The sequence below is a fragment of the Salvelinus fontinalis genome, unplaced genomic scaffold (genome assembly GCF_029448725.1).
Source record: "Salvelinus fontinalis isolate EN_2023a unplaced genomic scaffold, ASM2944872v1 scaffold_0174, whole genome shotgun sequence".
In the NCBI taxonomy this organism is placed as follows: Eukaryota; Metazoa; Chordata; class Actinopteri; order Salmoniformes; family Salmonidae; genus Salvelinus; species Salvelinus fontinalis.
The window spans coordinates 225,538-251,850 of NW_026600383.1; the positions used below are offsets into that span (position 1 = coordinate 225,538).

Here is a 26,313-nt window from a genome sequence, read left to right on the forward strand (position 1 = left end):
TGTCTTTCTGTATCATGATCTCTCTTCTTCCTGTGTCAGTATCATGATCTCTCTTCTTCCTGTGTCAGTATCATGATCTCTCTTCATCCTGTGTCTTTTAGTATCATGATTTCTCTTCTTCCTGTGTCTTTCAGTATCATGATCTCTCTTCTTCCTGTGTCAGTATCATGATCTCTCTTCTTCCTGTGTCTTTCAGTATCATGATCTCTCTTCCTCCCGTGTCTTTCAGTATCATGATCTCTCTTCTTCCTGTGTCTTTCAGTATAATGATCTCTCTTCTTCCCGTGTCTTTCTGTATCATGATCTCTCTTCTTCCTGTGTCTTTCAGTATAATGATCTCTCTTCTTCCTGTGTCTTTCTGTATCATAATCTCTCTTCTTCCTGTGTCTTTCAGTATCATGATCTCTCTTCTTCCTGTGTCTTTCAGTATAATGATCTCTCTTCTTCCTGTGTCTTTCAGTATAATGATCTCTCTTCTTCCTGTGTCTTTCTGTATCATAATCTCTCTTCTTCCTGTGTCTTTCAGTATCATGATCTCTCTTCTTCCTGTGTCTTTCAGTATCATAATCTCTCTTCTTCCTGTGTCTTTCAGTATCATGAGCTCTCTTATTCCTGTGTCTTTCAGTATCATGATCTCTCTTCTTCCTGTTTCTTTCAGTATCATGATCTCTCTGCTTCCTGTGTCTTTCAGTATCATGATCTCTCTTCTTCCTGTGTCTTTCAGTATCATGATCTCTCTTCTTCCTGTGTCTTTCAGTATCATGATCTCTCTTCTTCCTGTGTCTTTCAGTATCATGATCTCTCTTCTTCCTGTGTCTTTCAGTATCATGATCTCTCTTCTTCCTGTGTCTTTCAGTATCATGATCTCTCTTCTTCCTGTGTCTTTCAGTATCATGATCTCTCTTCTTCCTGTGTCTTTCCGTATCATGATCTCTCTTCTTCCTGTGTCTTTCAGTATCATGATCTCTCTTCTTCCTGTGTCAGTATCATGATCTCTCTTCTTCCTGTGTCGGTATCATGATCTCTCTTCTTCCTGTGTCTTTCAGTATAATGATCTCTCTTCTTCCTGTGTCTTTCTGTATCATAATCTCTCTTCTTCCTGTGTCTTTCAGTATCATGATCTCTCTTCTTCCTGTGTCTTTCAGTATAATGATCTCTCTTCTTCCTGTGTCTTTCAGTATAATGATCTCTCTTCTTCCTGTGTCTTTCTGTATCATAATCTCTCTTCTTCCTGTGTCTTTCAGTATCATGATCTCTCTTCTTCCTGTGTCTTTCAGTATCATAATCTCTCTTCTTCCTGTGTCTTTCAGTATCATGAGCTCTCTTATTCCTGTGTCTTTCAGTATCATGATCTCTCTTCTTCCTGTTTCTTTCAGTATCATGATCTCTCTGCTTCCTGTGTCTTTCAGTATCATGATCTCTCTTCTTCCTGTGTCTTTCAGTATCATGATCTCTCTTCTTCCTGTGTCTTTCAGTATCATGATCTCTCTTCTTCCTGTGTCTTTCAGTATCATGATCTCTCTTCTTCCTGTGTCTTTCAGTATCATGATCTCTCTTCTTCCTGTGTCTTTCAGTATCATGATCTCTCTTCTTCCTGTGTCTTTCAGTATCATGATCTCTCTTCTTCCTGTGTCTTTCCGTATCATGATCTCTCTTCTTCCTGTGTCTTTCAGTATCATGATCTCTCTTCTTCCTGTGTCAGTATCATGATCTCTCTTCTTCCTGTGTCGGTATCATGATCTCTCTTCTTCCCGTGTCTTTCCACTACCGACCATTCGGGTCCTTGACCCTCATCCTCCCCTCCATATCATCAGAACTGACAGCCATATTGTTGGTATTCCAGCACAGCTGTTGCTTCTCCAACCTTTTCTCCATTTCGTCCACACTACTTGCTGCCATTTCCATCCCGAGCATGTTGTCAAGCCCGCTCCACAGCTCCTCCTCCTGGCGTTTTCAAGACAACTGGGACTTAAAAAAAAAAAAAAAAAAGGTAAAATCATAACGTCAGTGATATTCAGGTACTTCAAAACCCTTTTTCCAGTTGGAGCTCGTTTCTTTCCCGAATTCCCAGTAATCTTGAACGCTGCTGAAGTCGGATATTTCCCGAGTTCCCAGTGGCCTTGAACGCGGCAAAACGTCATCGAAAGCAGATGTCACATGATATTGGTGGCGAGTGATCACGTGTCTTTTTTTACAGCCGGGTAATCTGGAGCTCAGCCCTATCCAGAATTTATTTTCCTCCTTAAAAGGTTGTATTTCATCAATATACGGATACATTTTGAGGCCTCAAAATGCCTATATTCTCGGAGCTGTATTTTAATGTGGATAATGGTTACTTGGAAGGGTTGGTCAGGGGTTTTAAGGCTGGAATTCTTTCACAGGGAGACTATCTAAATCTCGTCCAGTGTGAAACCCTGGAAGGTGAGTCAGAGTTTACGTTAGCGAGCTAGCTAGCCAGCTGGTCATCTGGCTAGCTATGTTGTCAAATGTATAGAGTGCCGTTTCAAATGGTATTGCTAACGTTTCAAAACGTTACTGGATTAAAAAATGTGGCGTTTCCGACGACATGGCCAGTCGCCATGCTACTACTGTACCTATACGAACTATTTGCAGGCTAACGTTAATGACAACTCTAGCCACCTATAACAGTAGGTTACTAGTATGTCGTGATGGGTCCTTGTATTATCTATTTAGCTAGCTAACGTTACATAAGGTTACTTTCTCATGAATAGTAGCTGATTAATTATTAGTTTGGTATATGGATGTAAGTAACGTTAGAGTTAAATGGGCTGGTAAATTAGCTATATTTCGAGATGAAATTGGGTCTCAACCGATATTATTATTATTTGAATTAGCTAGCTAACGTTAATTTACCTAGCTACATTTAAGAAGCTGGGAAGAAGCTAGCGTGCCAGGTAGCCCAATAGTGGACTAAAGGAGGTTGACGTTACTCTTAAAGGACAGTTTTATAATTGTTCGAACGACATGCGACTGTCAAGTTTCCTTAAAAAGTTTAATCTGCGACTGTCGCAACGTCACAGCAACCAGCTCAAATCCTCCTGTAAACATGATGCAGGAGTGTTAAAAGTAGGTAATTCTATCTGAGAATATTATTTCGTCACACTGACAGGAAGTTATTTCTGTCAGCTCACCATTAACGTTACCTTGTAAATAATGTTGGTGTGGCTATATTTTTCTGTCATAATTAATAAAATGCAGAGAGAGTTAAGACGATGTCAGCTATATACACACACACACACACACACACACACACACACACACACACACACACACACACACACACACACACACAGTTGCAGTCGGAAGTTTACATACACTTAGGTTGGAGTCATTAAAACTAGTTTTTCAACCACTGCACAAATGTCTTGTTAACAAACTATAGTTTTGGCAAGTCGGTTAGGACATCTACTTTGTGCATGACACAAGTAATTTTTCCAACAATTGTTTACAGACAGATTATTTCACTTATAATTCACTGTATCACAATTCCAGTGGATCAGAAGTTTACATGCACTAAGTTGACTGTGCCTTTAAACAGCTTGGAAAATTCCAGAAAATGATACGGCTTTAGTAGCTTCTGATAGGCTAATTGACATAATTTGAGTCAATTGGAGGTGTACCTGTGGATGTATTTCAAGGCCTACCTTCAAACTCAGTGCCTCTTTGCTTGACATCATGGGAAAATCAAAAGAAATCAGCCAAGACCCCAGGAAAAAAAATATAGACCTCCACAAGTCTGGTTCATCCTTGGGAGCAATTTCCAAACACCCGAAGGTGCCACGTTCATCTGTACAAACATTGGTACGCAAGTATAAACACCATGGGACCACGCAGCCGTCATACCGCTGAGGAAGGAGACGCGTCCTGTCTCCTAGAGATGAACGTACTTTGGTGCAAAAAGTGCAAATCAATCCCAGAACAACAGCAAAGGACCTTGTGAAGATGCTGGAGGAAACGGGTACGAAAATATCTATATCCACAGGAAAACGAGTCCTATATCGACATAACCTGAAAGGCCGCTCAGCAAGGAAGAAGCCACTGCTCCAAAACCGCCATAAAAAAAGCCATTTTGCAACTGCACATGGGGACAAAGATTGTACTGTTTTAAGAAATGTTCTCTGGTCTGATGAAACAAAAATAGAACTGTTTGGCCATCATGACCATCGTTACGTTTGGAGGGAAAAGGGGGGCGCTTGCAAGCCGAAGAACACCATCCCAACCGTGAAGCACGGCGGTGGTAGCATCATGTAGTGTGGGTGCTTTACTGCAGGAGGGACTGGTGCACGTCACAAAATAGATGGCATCATGAGGAAGGAAAAATGTGTATATTGAATCAACATCAAGACAACAGTCAGGAAGTTAAAGCTTGCTCGCAAATGGGTCTTCCAAATGGACAATGACCCCAAGCATACTTCCAAAGTTGTGGCAAAATGGCTTAAGGACAACAAAGTCAAGGTATTGGAGTGGCCATCACAAAGCCCTGACCTCAATACTATAGCACATTTGTGGGCGGAACTGAAAGAGCGAGGAGGCCTACAAACTTGACTGTTACACCAGCTCTCTCTGCTATTATTCTGACATTTCGCTTTCTTAAAATAAAGGGGTGATCCTAACTGACCAAAGACTGGGAATTTTGTTGGATTAAATGTCAGGAATTGTGAAACTGAGTTGAAATGTATTTGGCTAAGGTGTATGTAAACTTCTGACTTTATATATATATATATGTGTATGGCCTACCCCGGCCAAACGGACAAGGCTGAGCCATTTGTGCGCCGCCCTCCGGGACTCACAATCACGGCTAGATGTGATACACCGGTCATTATTTGAACTGGCTAGCTAGCAACGGACCAAAGCATTGTTTAAGAAATTTATTTTTAGTTGCCTGGCTTGCTAGGTTGATATTTACTGATTTCGTTTTTAAAGGGATGGGTTTATTGGTGTTAAAATAGAAGACTGTATGTTATTTGGAGCATCGGGCTGCTGATGTCGTTCAGAGGCTTTCGTTTTTTACTTTTTCATAACGGCTACAAGTTTGATGTCAGACGACAATAGAATGTTCATGATGTAGCTACGACAAATTGTCAACAGACATGTCAACGGGACTGTAAACTAGCCTTTAGTCCAAGGACCTTACAGGTTCTGTTTAGAGGTGAATAGAGCCCCACGTGTCACAATACCCATAAAACCAAGCGGCCATTCAGGGACTGAGACAATCTGAGATTTTCCCATTGCTCATAAGAAGAATCTAAAGATGAACTTAGCCTTCAGATGCTTCTGGGAAACCGGGCCCTGGTTATCACATTGCATTGACCGCTGTAGCTAGCTAGCTACATTCTAGTAGCTAGAGTATTTCTTGAAGAACCGTTAGCAAGGACCATTTGCAGCGATTCATGATTTCTTCATTACCAGGCTGCCGACATAAAAGGTTAAATAAATCACATCAGATTGATCAACAGAGGGATTTCTATGAGGAACTGAAACTATTGCTCAAACTATTGCTCAAATTGCTTTCACATCATGTAAAATGGAAGCATTCTAGACAGCTAGCCTCTTCCCTTGTGTATTGGTCTCTAATTAGCTTTCACATCATGTAAAATGGAGGCATTCTAGACACACAGCTAGCCTCTTCCCTTGTGTAAGGGTCTCTAATTAGCTTTCACATCATGTAAAATGGAGGCATTCTAGACACATAGCTAGCTAGCCTCTTCCCTTGTAAGGGTCTCTAATTAGCTTTCACCTCATGTAAAATGGAGGCATTCTAGACACATAGCTAGCTAGCCTCTTCCCTTGTTCATGGGTCTCTAATGTGCCGTTAGCATCATGCCCTGTCACAGCAGCATTAAAATGAGATTGTACTTGTCCTGTGCGTGTCATTATTGTGTCTGTTGAAAGCCGCTGTTACCTAGTATCTGAAGACGTCTTGTGTCCGTCCCCCCCCCCCCCCATGCAGACCTGAAGCTCCATCTGCAGAGCACGGACTATGGCAGCTTCCTGGCCAACGAGCCGTCACCCCTCACCGTGTCCGTCATCGACGACAAGCTCAAAGAGAAGATGGTGGTGGAGTTTCGTCACATGAGGAACCAGTCCTATGAACCGCTGGCAAGCTTCATGGACTTCATCACGTAAGTCATTCACAGGCTCTCTGAGGCTGGCCAGCTTCATGGACTTCATCACGTAAGTCATTCACAGGCTCTCAGAGGCTGGCAAGCTTCATGGACTTCATCACGTAAGTCATTCACAGGCTCTCAGAGGCTGGCAAGCTTCATGGACTTCATCACGTAAGTCATTCACAGGCTCAGAGGCTGGCAAGCTTCATGGACTTCATCACGTAGGTCATTCACAGGCTCTCAGAGGCTGGCAAGCTTCATGGACTTCATCACGTAAGTCTTTCACAGGCTCTCTGGCGTCTTGCCAGCCTCTCTCCCAAATGAAGGGGCAAGATGGGTGCCAATTTTGACTAATTAAATTGAGCCTATCTTTCCCATGCATTTTGGGGGGGGGGGATTTAGGATTAGAATACCACCTTGTCTTATTATTACCTGAAACGATCAGCTATTGGTTAAACTGGATTTGTCTGTCTCCCATCTCTCTTCAGTTATGTGACATCTGAATGGTCCATGTTTCACAGTCTTCTATCTATCTATCTCTATCTCTACCTCTCTATCTGCATTGACTCCCTATTTGCCAGTCTCTGACAGGTGTGTTAGTACAGTATTGATGAAGACATGAGGTTTCGGTCTGTTATGTCCAGCATATGCCGCCTTTTCATTCTAGCCTGAGAGAGAACCCGCGTACCGGCTCTCACCGGCCGCCTTTCATTCTAGCCTGAGAGAGAACCCGCGTACCGGCTCTCACCGGCAGCCTTTTCATTCTAGCCTGAGAGAGAACCCTCGTACCGGCTCTCACCGGCCGCCTTTTCATTCTAGCCTGAGAGAGAACCCTCGTACCGGCTCTCACCGGCAGCCTTTTCATTCTAGCCTGAGAGAGAACCCTCGTACGTCACCGGCCGCCTTTTCATTCTAGCCTGAGAGAGAACCCTCGTACCGGCTCTCACCGGCCGCCTTTTCATTCTAGCCTGAGAGAGAACCCTCGTACCGGCTCTCACCGGCCGCCTTTTCATTCTAGCCTGAGAGAGAACCCTCGTACCGGCTCTCACCGGCCGCCTTTTCATTCTAGCCTGAGAGAGAACCCTCGTACCGGCCTTCACCGGCAGCCTTTTCATTCTAGCCTGAGAGAGAACTCTCGTACCGGCTCTCACCGGCAGCCTTTTCATTCTAGCCTGAGAGAGAACCCTCGTACCGGCTCTCACCATCTTGCAAAATGAAATGTAATATTTGCTATGCTCTTAACTACCCAGTCATCACTGAAACATTCTCTCTCCTCCCATCTTCACAGGTACAGCTACATGATAGACAATGTGATCCTGCTGATCACAGGCACCCTGCATCAGCGGTCCATCTCTGAGCTGGTGCCTAAGTGCCACCCGCTGGGCAGCTTTGAACAGATGGAGGCAGTCAACATCGCCCAGACCCCAGCAGAACTTTACAACGCCATCTTGGTGGACACCCCTCTGGGTAAGGCAGGACTGGGACTGCTGCATGCCAAATGGCACCCTATTCCCTATATAGTGTACTACTATAGACCAGGGCCCTATTCCCTATATAGTGGTACTACTATAGACCAGAGCCCTATTCCCTATATAGTGCACTACTTTAGACCAGGGCCCTATTCCCTATATAGTGCACTACTTTTGACCAGGGCTTTGGACAGTGGGTATCATAAGTGTTCACCCTCCTTGGAGGTTTTCACGGTTTGTTGTGTGGTTTACAGTGGTAATCGTCGAAATGCTTGTGTTTCTACCTCTGACAGTGCAGTAATATCTAACAAATTACACAACATAATGGAACTGTTCCCCATCCTGGGTGGTTTTACTAATGGAACTGTTCCCCCATCCGGGGCGGTTTTACTAATGGAACTGTTCCCCCATCCGGGGCGGTTTTACTAATGGAACTGTTCCCCCATCCGGGGCGGTTTTACTAATGGAACTGTTCCCCCATCCGGGGCGGTTTTACTAATGGAACTGTTCCCCCATCCGGGGCGGTTTTACTAATGGAACTGTTCCCCATCCTGGGTGGTTTTACTAATGGAACTGTTCCCCCATCCGGGGCGGTTTTACTAATGGAACTGTTCCCCCATCCGGGGCGGTTTTACTAATGGAACTGTTCCCCCATCCTGGGTGGTTTTACTAATGGAACTGTTCCCCATCCTGGGTGGTTTTACTAATGGAACTGTTCCCCCATCCGGGGCGGTTTTACTAATGGAACTGTTCCCCATCCTGGGTGGTTTTACTAATGGAACTGTTCCCCCATCCGGGGCGGTTTTACTAATGGAACTGTTCCCCCATCCGGGGCGGTTTTACTAATGGAACTGTTCCCCCATCCGGGGCGGTTTTACTAATGGAACTGTTCCCCCATCCGGGGCGGTTTTACTAATGGAACTGTTCCCCATCCTGGGTGGTTTTACTAATGGAACTGGTCCCCCATCCGGGGTGGTTTTACTAATGGAACTGGTCCCCCATCCGGGGTGGTTTTACTAATGGAACTGTTCCCCCATCCGGGGCGGTTTTACTAATGGAACTGTTCCCCATCCGGGGTGGTTTACTAATGGAACTGTTCCCCCATCCTGGGTGGTTTTACTAATGGAACTGGTCCCCCATCCTGGGTGGTTTTACTAATGGAACTGTTCCCCATCCGGGGCGGTTTTACTAATGGAACTGTTCCCCCATCCGGGGCGGTTTTACTAATGGAACTGTTCCCCCATCCGGGGCGGTTTTACTAATGGAACTGTTCCCCCATCCGGGGCGGTTTTACTAATGGAACTGTTCCCCCATCCTGGGTGGTTTTACTAATGGAACTGTTCCCCATCCTGGGCGGTTTTACTAATGGAACTGTTCCCCATCCTGGGTGGTTTTACTAATGGAACTGTTTCCCATCCGGGGTGGTTTTACTAATGGAACTGTTCCCCCATCCTGGGTGGTTTTACTCATGGAACTGTTCCCCCATCCTGGGTGGTTTTACTCATGGAACTGTTCACTCTCCGGGGTGGTTTTACTAATGGAACTGTTCCCCCATCCTGGGTGGTTTTACTCATGGAACTGTTCCCCCATCCTGGGTGGTTTTACTCATGGAACTGTTCACTCTCCGGGGTGGTTTTACTAATGGAACTGTTTCCCCATCCTGGGTGGTTTTACTAATGGAACTGTTCCCCCATCCGGGGTGGTTTTACTAATGGAACTGTTCCCCATCCTGGGTGGTTTTACTAATGGAACTGGTCCCCCATCCTGGGTGGTTTTACTAATGGAACTGTTTCCCCATCCTGGGTGGTTTTACTAATGGAACTGTTTCCCCATCCTGGGTGGTTTTACTAATGGAACTGGTCCCCCATCCTGGGTGGTTTTACTAATGGAACTGGTCCCCCATCCTGGGTGGTTTTACTAATGGAACTGGTCCCCCATCCTGGGTGGTTTTACTAATGGAACTGGTCCCCCCATCCTGGGTGGTTTTACTAATGGAACTGTTTCCCATCCGGGGTGGTTTTACTAATGGAACTGGTCCCCTCATCCTGGGTGGTTTTACTAATGGAACTGTTTCCCATCCGGGGTGGTTTTACTAATGGAACTGTTTCCCATCCGGGGTGGTTTTACTAATGGAACTGTTTCCCATCCTGGGCGGTTTTACTAATGGAACTGTTTCCCATCCTGGGCGGTTTTACTAATGGAACTGGTCCCCCATCCTGGGTGGTTTTACTAATGGAACTGTTCCCCCATCCTGGGCGGTTTTACTAATGGAACTGTTCCCCATCCTGGGCGGTTTTACTAATGGAATGGAATTGAAAATGCAAGGAAGAAGAGTCTTTGAACAACAGACTGGAGGGTTTTTATATCCTGTAGCGAACACTAGATGGCGCTAAAACTCAACTTTCCTCATAAATGTGTCATCCTCTAAATCCTGTTTTAATGTCTGATCATTTCTTCAGCTGCTTTCTTCCAAGACTGCATATCTGAGCAGGATCTGGATGAGATGAACATCGAGATCATCCGTAATACTCTGTATAAGGTGAGCAAGGGATTCCATTCACATTTTTAATTCACAATGTTAAACAACAACATGCATCAGAAGATAGATGGTCATTGACTTTATCCGTGTCTCCATTTCCAGGCTTATCTGGAGGCTTTCTACAAGTTCTGCTCCACTCTGGGAGGAACCACCGGTGACACCATGTGCCCTATTCTAGAGGTCTGTGAGCGTGTCCCTTATTAGAAGGTTAACTTGATATACCGTGTCTTCGGGAAAGTATTCAGAGCCCTTGACTTTTTCCACTTTTTGTTACGTTACAGCCTTGTTCTAAAATGGATTACAAAAGAAACTCATTAAAGACGATACCCCATAATGACATCACGATACCCCATAATGACATCACGATACCCCATAATGACATCACGATACCCCATAATGACATCACGATACCCCATAATGACATCACGATACCCCATAATGACATCACGATACCCCATAATGACATCACGATACCCCATAATGACATCACAATACCCCATAATGACAAAGCAAAAACAGGTTTTTAGAAATTTTCGGAAATATATTAAAAATAAAAACAGATTTACTTAAGTATTCAGACCCTTTGCTATGTGACCTGAAATTGAGCTCAGGTGCATCCTGTTTCCATTGATCATCCTTGAGATGTTTCTACAAATTGATTGGAGTCCAGCTGTGGTAAATTCAATTGATTCGACATGATTTGGAAAGATACACACCTGTCTATATGAGGTCCCACAGTGGACAGTGCATGTCAGAGCAAAAACCAAGCCATGAGGTCCAAGGAATTGTCCGTAGAGCTCCAAGACAGGATTGTGTCAAGGCACAGATCAGGGAAGGGTACCAAAACATTTCTGCTGCGTTGACGGTCCCCAAGAACACAGTGGCCTCCATCATTCTTAAATGAAAGAAGTTTGGAACCACCAAGACTCTTCCAAGAGCTGGACACCCTGCCAAACTGAGCAATTGGGGGAGAAGGGCCTTGGTCAGGGAACCCGTTCTTGGTCACTGTGACAGAGCTCCAGACTTCATCTGGAGATGGAGAACCTTCCAGAAGGACAACCCATCTCTGCAGCACTCCACCAATCAGGCCTTTATGGTAGAGTGGCCAGACGGAAGCCATTCCTCAGTAAAAGGAACATGACAGCCCACTTGGAGGTTGCCAAATGGCACCTAAAGACTCTCAGACCACGAGAAACAAGATTCTTTGGTCTGATGAAACCAAGATTGAACTCTTTGGCCTGAATACCAAGTGTCACGTCTGGAGGAAACCCTGGCACCATCTCTACAGTGAAGCATGGTGGTGGCAGCATCATGCTGTGGGGATGTTTTTCAGTGGCAGGGACTGGGAGACTAGACCGGATCGAGGGAAAGCTGATCGGAGCAAAGTACAGAGAGATCCTTGATGAAAACCCGCTCCAGAGCGCTCAGGACCTCCGACTGGGGTGAAGATTCACCTTCCAACAGGACAATGACCCTAAGCACACAGCCAAGACAACGCAGGAGCGGCTTCAGGACGAGTCTCTGAATGTCCTTGAGTGGCCCAGCCAGAGCCCGGACTTAAACCCGATCAAACATCTCCGGAGAGACCAGAAAATAGCTGTGCAGCAACACTCCCCATCCAACCTGACAGAGCTTAAGAGGATCTGCAGAGAAGAATGGGAGAAACCCTAGGCTCCCGAGTGACAGAGCAGTCTAAGACACTGCATCTCAGGGCTTGAGGCGTCACTACAGACACCCTGGTTCGATTCCAGGATGTATCACAACCGGCCGTGATTGGGAGTCCCATAGGGCAGTGCACAATTGGCCCAGCGTCGTCCGGGTTTGGCCAGTGTAGGCCATCATTGTAAATAAGAATTTGTCCTTAACTGACTTGCCTAGTTAAATCAAAACTCCCAGAATACAGATGTGCCAAGCTTGTATCGTCATTCCCAAGAAGACTGGAGGCTGTAATCGCTGCCAAAGGTGCTTCAACAAAGTACTGAGTACATTTTTTTTTATATATTTGCAAATGTCAACTTGTTTTTGCTTTATCATTAGGGGTATTGTGTGTGTGTGCGTAGTGATGAGAAAATAAACTATTTAATCCATGTTAGAATAAGGCTGTAACGTAACATGTTGAAAAAGTCCAGGGGTCTGAACACTTTCAAAATGCACTGGTTATCCTCTTTAGTCATTTCTACTGGACCATCCAGTTTAAAGAAAAAAATGTACCCACACCTTGAAGTGTATTCTAGTATATTAATCTGTCACCTGTCAATCAACCAGTTTCCTATTTCCCCTCCCTGTGTGTGTCCAGTTTGAGGCGGACAGGAGGGCCTTCATCATCACCATCAACTCATTTGGTACCGAACTGTCTAAGGAGGACCGTGCCAAGCTGTTCCCCCACTGTGGCAAGCTGTACCCTGAGGGGCTGGCTCAGCTTGCCCGCGCTGACGACTACGAACAGGTCAAAGCTGTGGCCGACTACTACCCTGTAAGTTATACTACTATTACTACTACCCTGTCAGTTACTGGTCCTTGCTACTACTAGCGTAGCCTACTACCCTGTAAGTTTCTGGTCCTTACTACTAGCCTAGCCTGCTGGCTACTACCCTGTCAGTTACTGGTCCTTACTACTGCTACTACTAGCCTACTGGCTACTACCCTGTCAGTTCCTGGTCCTTACTACTGCTACTACTAGCCTAGCCTACTGGCTACTACCCTGTCAGTTACTGGTCCTTACTACTGCTACTACTAGCCTAGCCTACTGGCTACTACCCTGTCAGTTCCTGGTCCTTACTACTGCTACTACTAGCCTAGCCTACTGGCTACTACCCTTTCAGTTACTGGTCCTTACTACTGCTACTACTAGCCTAGCCTAGTACCCTGTCAGTTACTGGTCCTTGCTACTACTAGCCTAGCCTACTACCCTGTCAGTTACTGGTCCTTACTGCTGCTACTACTAGCCTAGCCTACTGGCTACTACCCTTTTAGTTCCTGGTCCTTACTACTGCTACTACTAGCCTAGCCTACTGGCTACTACCCTGTCAGTTACTGGTCCTTACTACTGCTACTACTAGCCTAGCCTGCTGGCTACTACCCTGTCAGTTACTGGTCCTTTCTACTGCTACTACTAGCCCAGCCTGCTGGCTACTACCCTGTCAGTTACTGGTCCTTTCTACTGCTACTACTAGCCTAGCCTGCTGGCTACTACCCTGTCAGTTACTGGTCCTTACTACTGCTACTACTAGCCTAGCCTACTGGCTACTACCCTGTCAGTTACTGGTCCTTTCTACTGCTACTACTAGCCTAGCCTGCTGGCTACTACCCTGTCAGTTACTGGTCCTTACTACTGCTACTACTAGCCTAGCCTACTACCCTGTTAGTTACTGGTCCTTACTACTGCTACTACTAGCCTAGCCTACTACCCTGTCAGTTACTGGTCCTTACTACTGCTACTACTAGCCTAGCCTACTGGCTACTACCCTGTAAGTTACTGGTCCTTACTACTAGCCTAGCCTACTGGCTACTACCCTGTCAGTTACTGGTCCTTACTACTGCTACTACTAGCCTAGCCTACTGGCTACTACCGTGTCAGTTACTGGTCCTTACTACTAGCCTAGCCTGCTGGCTACTACCGTGTCAGTTACTGGTCCTTACTACTAGCCTAGCCTACTGGCTACTACCGTGTCAGTTACTGGTCCTTACTACTAGCCTAGCCTGCTGGCTACTACCCTTTCAGTTAGTGGTCCTTAATATCAGTCAAGTTGACATATTGTCAGGTATTCCAGATCATAAAGGGCTTCCACAGCAAGTCAAAGCTTCCTACTGGCTAGCCTAGCCAACCTGGGAGTCTGTCTGCCTACTGGATACCATTGTCACTATTACACCCCCCGGCTTTACACCACCCGGCTTTACACCACCCGGTATTACACCAGTGCTTGGCCTAAAGACTCACATTTTTTTTTTCACTTCTGAGCCCCGGTTTGATACTAGGTGTAACCTGACCAGACATATCTGTATTCTGTGACTGTATTTAGAGAAGGACATGGTATCAGTTTGTAGAACCGGGCGTGATACTGAGCACCTTCACCAAGTCTCTTTCTGTTCTGTGACTGTGTTCTGTGACTGTGTTCTGTGACTGTGTTTAGAGAGGTACATCTGTTATAAGGACATGGTATCAGTATGTAGAACCGTTGATCTGAAGCAGAGGACCAATGAAAAATGCTCTCATTCCCCCAGCATTACATCTACCCTCTTACATCATCATCCTTCTGATAGTCCAAACATATGGTGACCCAGCTCAGACCAGCTAACTCCTCTTCCTCAGGAATACATCTACCCTCTCTTAGTCATCCTCCTCCTGATAGTCTAAACATATGGTGACCCAGCTCAGACCAGCTAACTCCTCTTCCTCAGGAATACATCTACTCTCTTAGTCATCCTCCTCCTGATAGTCTAAACATATGGTGACCCAGCTCAGACCAGCTAACTCCTCTTCCTCAGGAATACATCTACTCTCTTAGTCATCCTCCTTCTGATAGTCTAAACATATGGTGACCCAGCTCAGACCAGCTAACTCCTCTTCCTCAGGAATACATCTACCCTCTCTTAGTCATCCTCCTTCTGATAGTCTAAACATATGGTGACCCAGCTCAGACCAGCTAACTCCTCTTCCTCAGGAATACATCTACTCTCTTAGTCATCCTCCTTCTGATAGTCTAAACATATGGTGACCCAGCTCAGACCAGCTAACTCCTCTTCCTCAGGAATACATCTACCCTCTCTTAGTCATCCTCCTTCTGATAGTCTAAACATATGGTGACCCAGCTCAGACCAGCTAACTCCTCTTCCTCAGGAATACATCTACCCTCTCTTAGTCATCCTCCTTCTGATAGTCTAAACATATGGTGACCCAGCTCAGACCAGCTAACTCCTCTTCCTCAGGAATACATCTACCCTCTTAGTCATCCTCCTCCTGATAGTCTAAACATATGGTGACCCAGCTCAGACCAGCTAACTCCTCTTCCTCAGGAATACATCTACCCTCTTAGTCATCCTCCTTCTGATAGTCTAAACATATGGTGACCCAGCTCAGACCAGCTAACTCCTCTTCCTCAGGAATACATCTACTCTCTTAGTCATCCTCCTTCTGATAGTCTAAACATATGGTGACCCAGCTCAGACCAGCTAACTCTTCCTCTCTCCTCAGGAATACATCTACTCTCTTAGTCATCCTCCTTCTGATAGTCTAAACATATGGTGACCCAGCTCAGACCAGCTAACTCCTCTTCCTCAGGAATACATCTACCCTCTCTTAGTCATCCTCCTCCTGATAGTCTAAACATATGGTGACCCAGCTCAGACCAGCTAACTCCTCTTCCTCAGGAATACATCTACTCTCTTAGTCATCCTCCTCCTGATAGTCTAAACATATGGTGACCCAGCTCAGACCAGCTAACTCCTCTTCCTCAGGAATACATCTACTCTCTTAGTCATCCTCCTTCTGATAGTCTAAACATATGGTGACCCAGCTCAGACCAGCTAACTCCTCTTCCTCAGGAATACATCTACCCTCTCTTAGTCATCCTCCTTCTGATAGTCTAAACATATGGTGACCCAGCTCAGACCAGCTAACTCCTCTTCCTCAGGAATACATCTACTCTCTTAGTCATCCTCCTTCTGATAGTCTAAACATATGGTGACCCAGCTCAGACCAGCTAACTCCTCTTCCTCAGGAATACATCTACCCTCTCTTAGTCATCCTCCTTCTGATAGTCTAAACATATGGTGACCCAGCTCAGACCAGCTAACTCCTCTCCCTCTCTCCTCAGGAATACATCTACTCTCTTAGTCATCCTCCTTCTGATAGTCTAAACATATGGTGACCCAGCTCAGACCAGCTAACTCCTCTTCCTCAGGAATACATCTACTCTCTTAGTCATCCTCCTTCTGATAGTCTAAACATATGGTGACCCAGCTCAGACCAGCTAACTCCTCTTCCTCAGGAATACATCTACTCTCTTAGTCATCCTCCTTCTGATAGTCTAAACATATGGTGACCCAGCTCAGACCAGCTAACTCCTCTTCCTCAGGAATACATCTACCCTCTTAGTCATCCTCCTTCTGATAGTCTAAACATATGGTGACCCAGCTCAGACCAGCTAACTCCTCTTCCTCAGGAATACATCTACCCTCTCTTAGTCATCCTCCTTCTGATAGTCTAAACATATGGTGACCCAGCTCAGACCAGCTAACTCCTCTTCCTCAGGAATACATCTACCCTCTTAGTCATCCTCCTCCTGATAGTCTAAACATATGGTGACCCAGCTCAGACCAGCTAACTCCTCTTCCTCAGGAATACATCTACCCTCTTAGTCATCCTCCTTCTGATAGTCTAAACATATGGTGACCCAGCTCAGACCAGCTAACTCCTCTTCCTCAGGAATACATCTACTCTCTTAGTCATCCTCCTTCTGATAGTCTAAACATATGGTGACCCAGCTCAGACCAGCTAACTCTTCCTCTCTCCTCAGGAATACATCTACTCTCTTAGTCATCCTCCTTCTGATAGTCTAAACATATGGTGACCCAGCTCAGACCAGCTAACTCCTCTTCCTCAGGAATACATCTACTCTCTTAGTCATCCTCCTTCTGATAGTCTAAACATATGGTGACCCAGCTCAGACCAGCTAACTCCTCTCTTCCTCAGGAATACATCTACTCTCTTAGTCATCCTCCTCCTGATAGTCTAAACATATGGTGACCCAGCTCAGACCAGCTAACTCCTCTCCCTCTCTCCTCAGGAATACATCTACTCTCTTAGTCATCCTCCTTCTGATAGTCTAAACATATGGTGACCCAGCTCAGACCAGCTAACTCCTCTTCCTCAGGAATACATCTACTCTCTCTTAGTCATCCTCCTTCTGATAGTCTAAACATATGGTGACCCAGCTCAGACCAGCTAACTCCTCTTCCTCAGGAATACATCTACTCTCTCTTAGTCATCCTCCTTCTGATAGTCTAAACATATGGTGACCCAGCTCAGACCAGCTAACTCCTCTTCCTCAGGAATACATCTACTCTCTTAGTCATCCTCCTTCTGATAGTCTAAACATATGGTGACCCAGCTCAGACCAGCTAACTCCTCTTCCTCAGGAATACATCTACTCTCTTAGTCATCCTCCTTCTGATAGTCTAAACATATGGTGACCCAGCTCAGACCAGCTAACTCCTCTCCCTCTCTCCTCAGGAATACATCTACCCTCTTAGTCATCCTCCTTCTGATAGTCTAAACATATGGTGACCCAGCTCAGACCAGCTAACTCCTCTTCCTCAGGAATACATCTACCCTCTTAGTCATCCTCCTTCTGATAGTCTAAACATATGGTGACCCAGCTCAGACCAGCTAACTCCTCTCCCTCTCTCCTCAGGAATACATCTACTCTCTTAGTCATCCTCCTTCTGATAGTCTAAACATATGGTGACCCAGCTCAGACCAGCTAACTCCTCTTCCTCAGGAATACATCTACTCTCTTAGTCATCCTCCTTCTGATAGTCTAAACATATGGTGACCCAGCTCAGACCAGCTAACTCCTCTCTCCTCAGGAATACATCTACTCTCTTAGTCATCCTCCTTCTGATAGTCTAAACATATGGTGACCCAGCTCAGACCAGCTAACTCCTCTTCCTCAGGAATACATCTACCCTCTTAGTCATCCTCCTTCTGATAGTCTAAACATATGGTGACCCAGCTCAGACCAGCTAACTCCTCTTCCTCAGGAATACATCTACTCTCTTAGTCATCCTCCTTCTGATAGTCCAAACATATGGTGACCCAGCTCAGACCAGCTAACTCCTCTTCCTCAGGAATACATCTACCCTCTCTTAGTCATCCTCCTTCTGATAGTCTAAACATATGGTGACCCAGCTCAGACCAGCTAACTCCTCTTCCTCTCTCCTCAGGAATACAAGCTCCTGTTTGAGGGAGCCGGCAGCAACCCAGGGGACAAGACACTGGAGGACAGGTTCTTTGAGCATGAGGTGAGCAGCGCGACTCCTACACACACACACACACACACACACACACACACACACACACACACACACACACACACACACACAGAGCACACACACACACACACACAAACAGAGCACACACACACTCCCCTCATCATAGTATTAACTGAACCCCCCCCAAGGCCCGGGTGGGGGGGGGGTGTAAGGTATGAGCATACAGTATGAATCAGGCTTTTGAAGGTGTAGACTAGTTTTTAGGGGGGGGTTTGTTGGCTTTGTTCATATTGTCATTGGTTTTTAGAATGGGCTGAACTATAGTCCCTTGTTTCTCAACCCAGTCTTCAGGGATCGCTAGTTGTTCCACATATTACACCACGTGGTGTTGAACCCAGTCTTCAGGGATCGCTAGTTCACATATTACACCACGTGGTGTTGAACCCAGTCTTCAGGGATCACTGGTTGTTTCACATATTACACCACGTGGTGTTGAACCCAGTCTTCGGGGATCGCTAGTTGTTTCACATATTACACCACGTGGTGTTGAACCCAGTCTTCAGGGATCGCTGGATGTTCCACATATTACACCACGTGGTGTTGAACCCAGTCTTCAGGGATCACTGGTTGTTTCACATATTACACCACGTGGTGTTGAACCCAGTCTTCGGGGATCGCTAGTTGTTTCACATATTACACCACGTGGTGTTGAACCCAGTCTTCGGGGATCGCTAGTTGTTTCACATATTACACCACGTGGTGTTGAACCCAGTCTTCAGGGATCGCTGGATGTTCCACATATTACACCACGTGGTGTTGAACCCAGTCTTCAGGGATCGCTAGTTGTTCCACATATTACACCACGTGGTGTTGAACCCAGTCTTCAGGGATCACTAGTTGTTTCACATATTACACCACGTGGTGTTGAACCCAGTCTTCAGGGATCGCTGGTTGTTTCACATATTACATCACGTGGTGTTGAACCCAGTCTTCAGGGATCACTGGTTGTTTCACATATTACACCACGTGGTGTTGAACCCAGTCTTCAGGGATCGCTGGTTGTTTCACATATTACACCACGTGGTGTTGAACCCAGTCTTCAGGGATCGCTGGTTGTTTCACATATTACACCACGTGGTGTTGAACCCAGTCTTCAGGGATCGCTGGTTGTTTCACATATTACACCACGTGGTGTTGAACCCAGTCTTCAGGGATCACTAGTTGTTTCACATATTACACCACGTGGTGTTGAACCCAGTCTTCAGGGATCACTAGTTGTTTCACATATTACACCACGTGGTGTTGAACCCAGTCTTCAGGGATCGCTGGTTGTTCCACATATTACACCACGTGGTGTTGAACCCAGTCTTTAGGGATCACTAGGTTACATATTACACCACGTGGTGTTGAACCCAGTCTTCAGGGATCACTAGTTCACATATTACACCACGTGGTGTTGAACCCAGTCTTCAGGGATCACTAGTTGTTTCACATATTACACCACGTGGTGTTGAACCCAGTCTTCAGGGATCACTAGTTGTTTCACATATTACACCACGTGGTGTTGAACCCAGTCTTCAGGGATCGCTAGTTGTTTCACATATTACACCACGTGGTGTTGAACCCAGTCTTCAGGGATCACTAGTTATTTCACATATTACACCACGTGGTGTTGAACCCAGTCTTCAGGGATCACTAGTTGTTTCACATATTACACCACGTGGTGTTGAACCCAGTCTTCAGGGATCACTGGTTGTTTCACATATTACACCACGTGGTGTTGAACCCAGTCTTCAGGGATCACTAGTTGTTTCACATATTACACCACGTGGTGTTGAACCCAGTCTTCGGGGATCACTAGTTGTTTCACATATTACACCACGTGGTGTTGAACCCAGTCTTCAGGGATCGCTGGTTGTTCCACATATTACACCACGTGGTGTTGAACCCAGTCTTCAGGGATCACTAGTTGTTTCACATATTACACCACGTGGTGTTGAACCCAGTCTTCAGGGATCGCTAGTTGTTTCACATATTACACCACGTGGTGTTGAACCCAGTCTTCAGGGATCACTAGTTGTTTCACATATTACACCACGTGGTGTTGAACCCAGTCTTCAGGGATCACTAGTTGTTTCACATATTACACCACGTGGTGTTGAACCCAGTCTTCAGGGATCACTAGTTGTTTCACATATTTCACCACGTGGTGTTGAACACAGTCTTCAGGGATCACTAGTTGTTTCACATATTTCACCACGTGGTGTTGAACCCAGTCTTCAGGGATCACTAGTTGTTTCACATATTACACCACGTGGTGTTGAACCCAGTCTTCAGGGATCGCTAGTTTCACATATTACACCACGTGGTGTTGAACCCAGTCTTCAGGGATCACTAGTTGTTTCACATATTACACCACGTGGTGTTGAACCCAGTCTTCAGGGATCGCTAGTTGTTTCACATATTACACCACGTGGTGTTGAACCCAGTCTTCAGGGATCACTAGTTATTTCACATATTACACCACGTGGTGTTGAACCCAGTCTTCAGGGATCACTAGTTGTTTCACATATTACACCACGTGGTGTTGAACCCAGTCTTCAGGGATCGCTGGTTGTTTCACATATTACACCACGTGGTGTTGAACCCAGTCTTCAGGGATCGCTAGTTGTTTCACATATTACACCACGTGGTGTTGAACCCAGTCTTCAGGGATCGCTGGTTGTTTCACATATTACACCACGTGGTGTTGAACCCAGTCTTCAGGGATCACTAGTTGTTTCACATATTACACCACGTGGTGTTGAACCCAGTCTTCAGGGATCACTAGTTGTTTCACATATTACACCACGTGGTGTTGAACCCAGTCTTCAGGGATCACTAGTTGTTTCACATATTACACCACGTGGTGTTGAACCCAGTCTTCAGGGATCACTAGTTGTTTCACATATTACACCACGTGGTGTTGAACCCAGTCTTCAGGGATCGCTAGTTGTTTCACATATTACACCACGTGGTGTTGAACCCAGTCTTCAGGGATCACTAGTTGTTTCACATATTACACCACGTGGTGTTGAACCCAGTCTTCAGGGATCACTAGTTGTTTCACATATTACACCACGTGGTGTTGAACCCAGTCTTCAGGGATCACTGGTTGTTTCACATATTACACCACGTGGTGTTGAACCCAGTCTTCAGGGATCACTAGTTGTTTCACATATTACACCACGTGGTGTTGAACCCAGTCTTCAGGGATCACTAGTTGTTTCACATATTACACCACGTGGTGTTGAACCCAGTCTTCAGGGATCGCTGGTTGTTCCACATATTACACCACGTGGTGTTGAACCCAGTCTTCAGGGATCACTAGTTGTTTCACATATTACACCACGTGGTGTTGAACCCAGTCTTCAGGGATCGCTAGTTGTTTCACATATTACACCACGTGGTGTTGAACCCAGTCTTCAGGGATCACTAGTTATTTCACATATTACACCACGTGGTGTTGAACCCAGTCTTCAGGGATCACTAGTTGTTTCACATATTACACCACGTGGTGTTGAACCCAGTCTTCAGGGATCGCTGGTTGTTTCACATATTACACCACGTGGTGTTGAACCCAGTCTTCAGGGATCGCTAGTTGTTTCACATATTACACCACGTGGTGTTGAACCCAGTCTTCAGGGATCGCTGGTTGTTTCACATATTACACCACGTGGTGTTGAACCCAGTCTTCAGGGATCACTAGTTGTTTCACATATTACACCACGTGGTGTTGAACCCAGTCTTCAGGGATCACTAGTTGTTTCACATATTACACCACGTGGTGTTGAACCCAGTCTTCAGGGATCACTAGTTGTTTCACATATTACACCACGTGGTGTTGAACCCAGTCTTCAGGGATCACTAGTTGTTTCACATATTTCACCACGTGGTGTTGAACACAGTCTTCAGGGATCACTAGTTGTTTCACATATTTCACCACGTGGTGTTGAACCCAGTCTTCAGGGATCACTAGTTGTTTCACATATTACACCACGTGGTGTTGAACCCAGTCTTCAGGGATCGCTAGTTTCACATATTACACCACGTGGTGTTGAACCCAGTCTTCAGGGATCACTAGTTGTTTCACATATTACACCACGTGGTGTTGAACCCAGTCTTCAGGGATCGCTAGTTGTTTCACATATTACACCACGTGGTGTTGAACCCAGTCTTCAGGGATCACTAGTTATTTCACATATTACACCACGTGGTGTTGAACCCAGTCTTCAGGGATCACTAGTTGTTTCACATATTACACCACGTGGTGTTGAACCCAGTCTTCAGGGATCGCTGGTTGTTTCACATATTACACCACGTGGTGTTGAACCCAGTCTTCAGGGATCGCTAGTTGTTTCACATATTACACCACGTGGTGTTGAACCCAGTCTTCAGGGATCGCTGGTTGTTTCACATATTACACCACGTGGTGTTGAACCCAGTCTTCAGGGATCACTAGTTGTTTCACATATTACACCACGTGGTGTTGAACCCAGTCTTCAGGGATCACTAGTTGTTTCACATATTACACCACGTGGTGTTGAACCCAGTCTTCAGGGATCACTAGTTGTTTCACATATTACACCACGTGGTGTTGAACCCAGTCTTCAGGGATCACTAGTTGTTTCACATATTTCACCACGTGGTGTTGAACACAGTCTTCAGGGATCACTAGTTGTTTCACATATTTCACCACGTGGTGTTGAACCCAGTCTTCAGGGATCACTAGTTGTTTCACATATTACACCACGTGGTGTTGAACCCAGTCTTCAGGGATCGCTAGTTTCACATATTACACCACGTGGTGTTGAACCCAGTCTTCAGGGATCGCTGGTTGTTTCACATATTTCACCACGTGGTGTTGAACCCAGTCTTCAGGGATCACTAGTTGTTTCACATATTACACCACGTGGTGTTGAACTAAAATAAGTCCTCTTCTTTCCAGATCATTTTAGTCCTGATATGTCAGGATTTGATTGAATAGTAGATGGCGTGTTCTGACATTTTTACAGTACATATATAGGACTTCTGTGCTTAGTGATAACCTCAATAACCAGTCCCCGGTGTCCTCGTTAATCCTCCAACCCCCCCCCCCCCCCCCGGGGTGTCCTCGTTAATCCTCCACCCCCCCCCGGTGTCCTCGTTAACCCACGTGACCCCCGGTGTCCTCGTTAACCCACCACCCTGATGTGCTGTGTCCTCGTTAACCCACCACCCCCGGTCGTTAACCCACCACCCTTATGTGCTGTGTCCTGCAGGTGAAGCTGAACAAGCTGGCGTTCCTGAACCAATTCCACTTCAGTGTGTTCTATGCCTACGTCAAGCTGAAGGAGCAGGAGTGTAGGAACATCGTGTGGATCGCTGAGTGTATCGCACAGAGGCACCGCGCCAAGATAGACAACTACATCCCCATCTTCTGAACACACACACCAGAACCTCCCTACATTCTGATCTGAACACACACACACACACACACACACACACACACACACACACACACACACACACACCAGTACTTCCCTACATTCTGATCTGAACACACACACACACCAGTACTTCCCTACATTCTGATCTGAACACACACACACACCAGTACTTCCCTACATTCTGATCTGAACACACACACACACACTTCTTCATCTCTGTCTTCTAATCCCACGTATCCATCCTTCCACAGCTGGTCTCTGATCCACAGTTACTGTACAGTCGCTTCTGTCTGATCCACAGTTACTGTGGATCAGTTACTGTAGTACACTTAGTTTGACCATGTAACCCTATTCACTAAGTAGTACACTTAGTTTGACCATGGACCCCTATTCACTAAGTAGTACACTTAGTTTGACCATGGAACCCTATTCACTAAGTAGTACACTTAGTTTGACCATGGAACCCTATTCACTAAGTAGTACACTTAGTTTGACCATGGACCCCCTATTCACTAAGTAGTACACTTAGTTTGACCATGGACCCCCTATTCACTAAGTAGTACACTTAGTTTGACCATGGACCCCTATCCACTAAGTAGTGCACTTAGTTTAACCGTGGAACCCTATCGACTAAGTAGTACACTTAGTTTGACCATGGACCCCCTATTCACTAAGTAGTACACTTAGTTTGACCATGGACCCCTATCCACTAAGTAGTGCACTTAGTTTAACCGTGGAACCCTATCGACTAAGTAGTACACTTAGTTTGACCATGGAACCCTATTCACTAAGTAGTGCACTTAGTTTGACCATGGAACCCTATCCACTAAGTAGTACACTTAGTTTGACCATGGAACCCTATTCACTAAGTAGTGCACTTAGTTTGACCATGGAACCCTATTCACTAAGTAGTGCACTTAGTTTGACCATGGACCCCTATCCACTAAGTAGTACACTTAGTTTGACCATGGAACCCTATTCACTAAGTAGTACACTTAGTTTGACCATGGACCCCTATTCACTAAGTAGTACACTTAGTTTGACCATGGACCCCTATTCACTAAGTAGTGCACTTAGTTTGACCATGGACCCCTATTCACTAAGTAGTGCACTTAGTTTGACCATGGACCCCTATTCACTAAGTAGTACACTTAGTTTGACCATGGACCCCTATTCACTAAGTAGTACACTTAGTTTGACCATGGACCCCTATTCACTAAGTAGTACACTTAGTTTGACCATGGACCCCTATCCACTAAGTAATGCACTTAGTTTGACCATGGACCCCTATTCACTAAGTAGTACACTTAGTTTGACCATGGACCCCTATTCACTAAGTAGTACACTTAGTTTGACCAGGGGCCCCTATTCACTAAGTAGTGCACTTAGTTTGACCAGGGGCCCATATGATTTTGGTCAAAAGTAGTGCACTGTATAGGGTTCCATTTGGGACCCCACCAGAAACTGTCATGTATAATATCCATAGATGGAGAAGCAGAGTTTACTGAAATAATTTTCACCCTCCTGATACATGTTCTGTTATTCTCTGATAATGATACGTGTGTGTGTGTGTGTGTGTGTGTGTGTGTGTGTGGATTATCTTTATAAATAATACGTGTGTAGGAATGATGTCCTATTGTAAATGAGATGTCTGGACCTGAACAGTCCAGGTACTACAGCAAATTACATCCTGAGTTGAAATAGATGTTATGTGATTATATATGGGAAAAAAGCAAAGCGAATATGTCATGTTTAAACTATACAAGGATTTATATATATTTCAAAATTATTTTAATGATCTGTGTATTTTTTTTTTTTTTTGGCATGATGTAAAAATCCATGTCTCGCTGTCACGGTCCTGTTTAAAATGAGTTCTGTGTCTTATTTGTGAAATGTGTTTGTAAATGTAATAAATACTATATGGAAACAAATTGGTTTCAGTGCAGAAAGAGATGCCTGTTCAACTAGTTATTCTCTACCGTGTACTAGTAAAGACAACCTGGGCTTTAGGTTATCTTTAGTAAACTAGTTATCCACTACTGTGTACTAGTTAAGACAACCTGGGCTTTAGGTCATCTTTAATCAACTAGTTATTCTCTACCGTGTACTAGTTAAGACAACCTGGGCTTTAGGTCATCTTTAATCAACTAGTTATTCACTACCGTGTACTAGTTAAGACAACCTGGGCTTTAGGTCATCTTTAATCAACTAGTTATTCACTACCGTGTACTAGTAAAGATAACCGTGGCATTAGGTCATTCTTTAATCAACTAGTTATTCTCTACCGTGTACTAGTAAAGACAACCGTGGCATTAGGTCATCTTTAGTAAACTGGTTTATTTTCCTAAAAGCCTACACACATGAGATACTGTATTTGTAGTAGTGTGTCACAATACAGACCCTGCTTAAATGAAAATACAGTGTGTTGGTTGACTATGGCTGTTCAGAAGTTATTTTCCCTACTACAGTGGCGATGGGAGCTAGATGGATGCCGGTATTGACTTTTCTTATATGGAACGCTGTCCGTTGCGTTTCCTTGATTCCTGGCTTCTCCTCACCCTTCCATCCGGTGGGTTTCGAGTAGAAGGTGAAAGGACATGAGGAATCAAAGATATTCTGCCTCTTGTATGTTTCTTGTATGTTTCAGCAGTAGTGTCATGGTGAAGATATTGTGATGACACTCAATGAAGGCAAGTATAGAAGGCTAGAACAGACTG

At 45.2% G+C, this 26,313-nt stretch overlaps 1 protein-coding gene across 1 annotated transcript; it reads left to right on the forward strand.

Moving 5' to 3' along the window:
• The first annotated feature begins 2,162 nt into the window (after positions 1 to 2,162).
• On the forward strand, positions 2,163 to 25,527 carry LOC129844111 (V-type proton ATPase subunit d 1). Its single transcript, XM_055912501.1, has 8 exons — positions 2,163 to 2,421; positions 5,972 to 6,143; positions 7,417 to 7,595; positions 10,057 to 10,136; positions 10,239 to 10,316; positions 12,433 to 12,609; positions 18,081 to 18,158; positions 23,429 to 25,527. The coding sequence occupies exons 1-8, from the start codon at positions 2,292 to 2,294 to the stop codon at positions 23,588 to 23,590; spliced, it is 1,056 nt and encodes a 351-aa protein (XP_055768476.1). The 5' UTR covers positions 2,163 to 2,291; the 3' UTR covers positions 23,591 to 25,527.
• Positions 25,528 to 26,313: the final 786 nt, after the last annotated feature.

What these genes read in the sequence shown, in the direction of transcription:
- LOC129844111 (XM_055912501.1), top strand. Translation starts at nt 2,292, where the DNA reads ATGCCTATATTCTCGGAGCTGTATTTTAATGTGGATAATGGTTACTTG. An exon ending in TCCGTAATACTCTGTATAAG is followed by an intron (nt 10,137 to 10,238) that starts GTGAGCAAGGGA and finishes CTCCATTTCCAG; the next exon opens with GCTTATCTGGAGGCTTTCTA. An exon ending in CTGTGGCCGACTACTACCCT is followed by an intron (nt 12,610 to 18,080) that starts GTAAGTTATACT and finishes CTCTCTCCTCAG; the next exon opens with GAATACAAGCTCCTGTTTGA.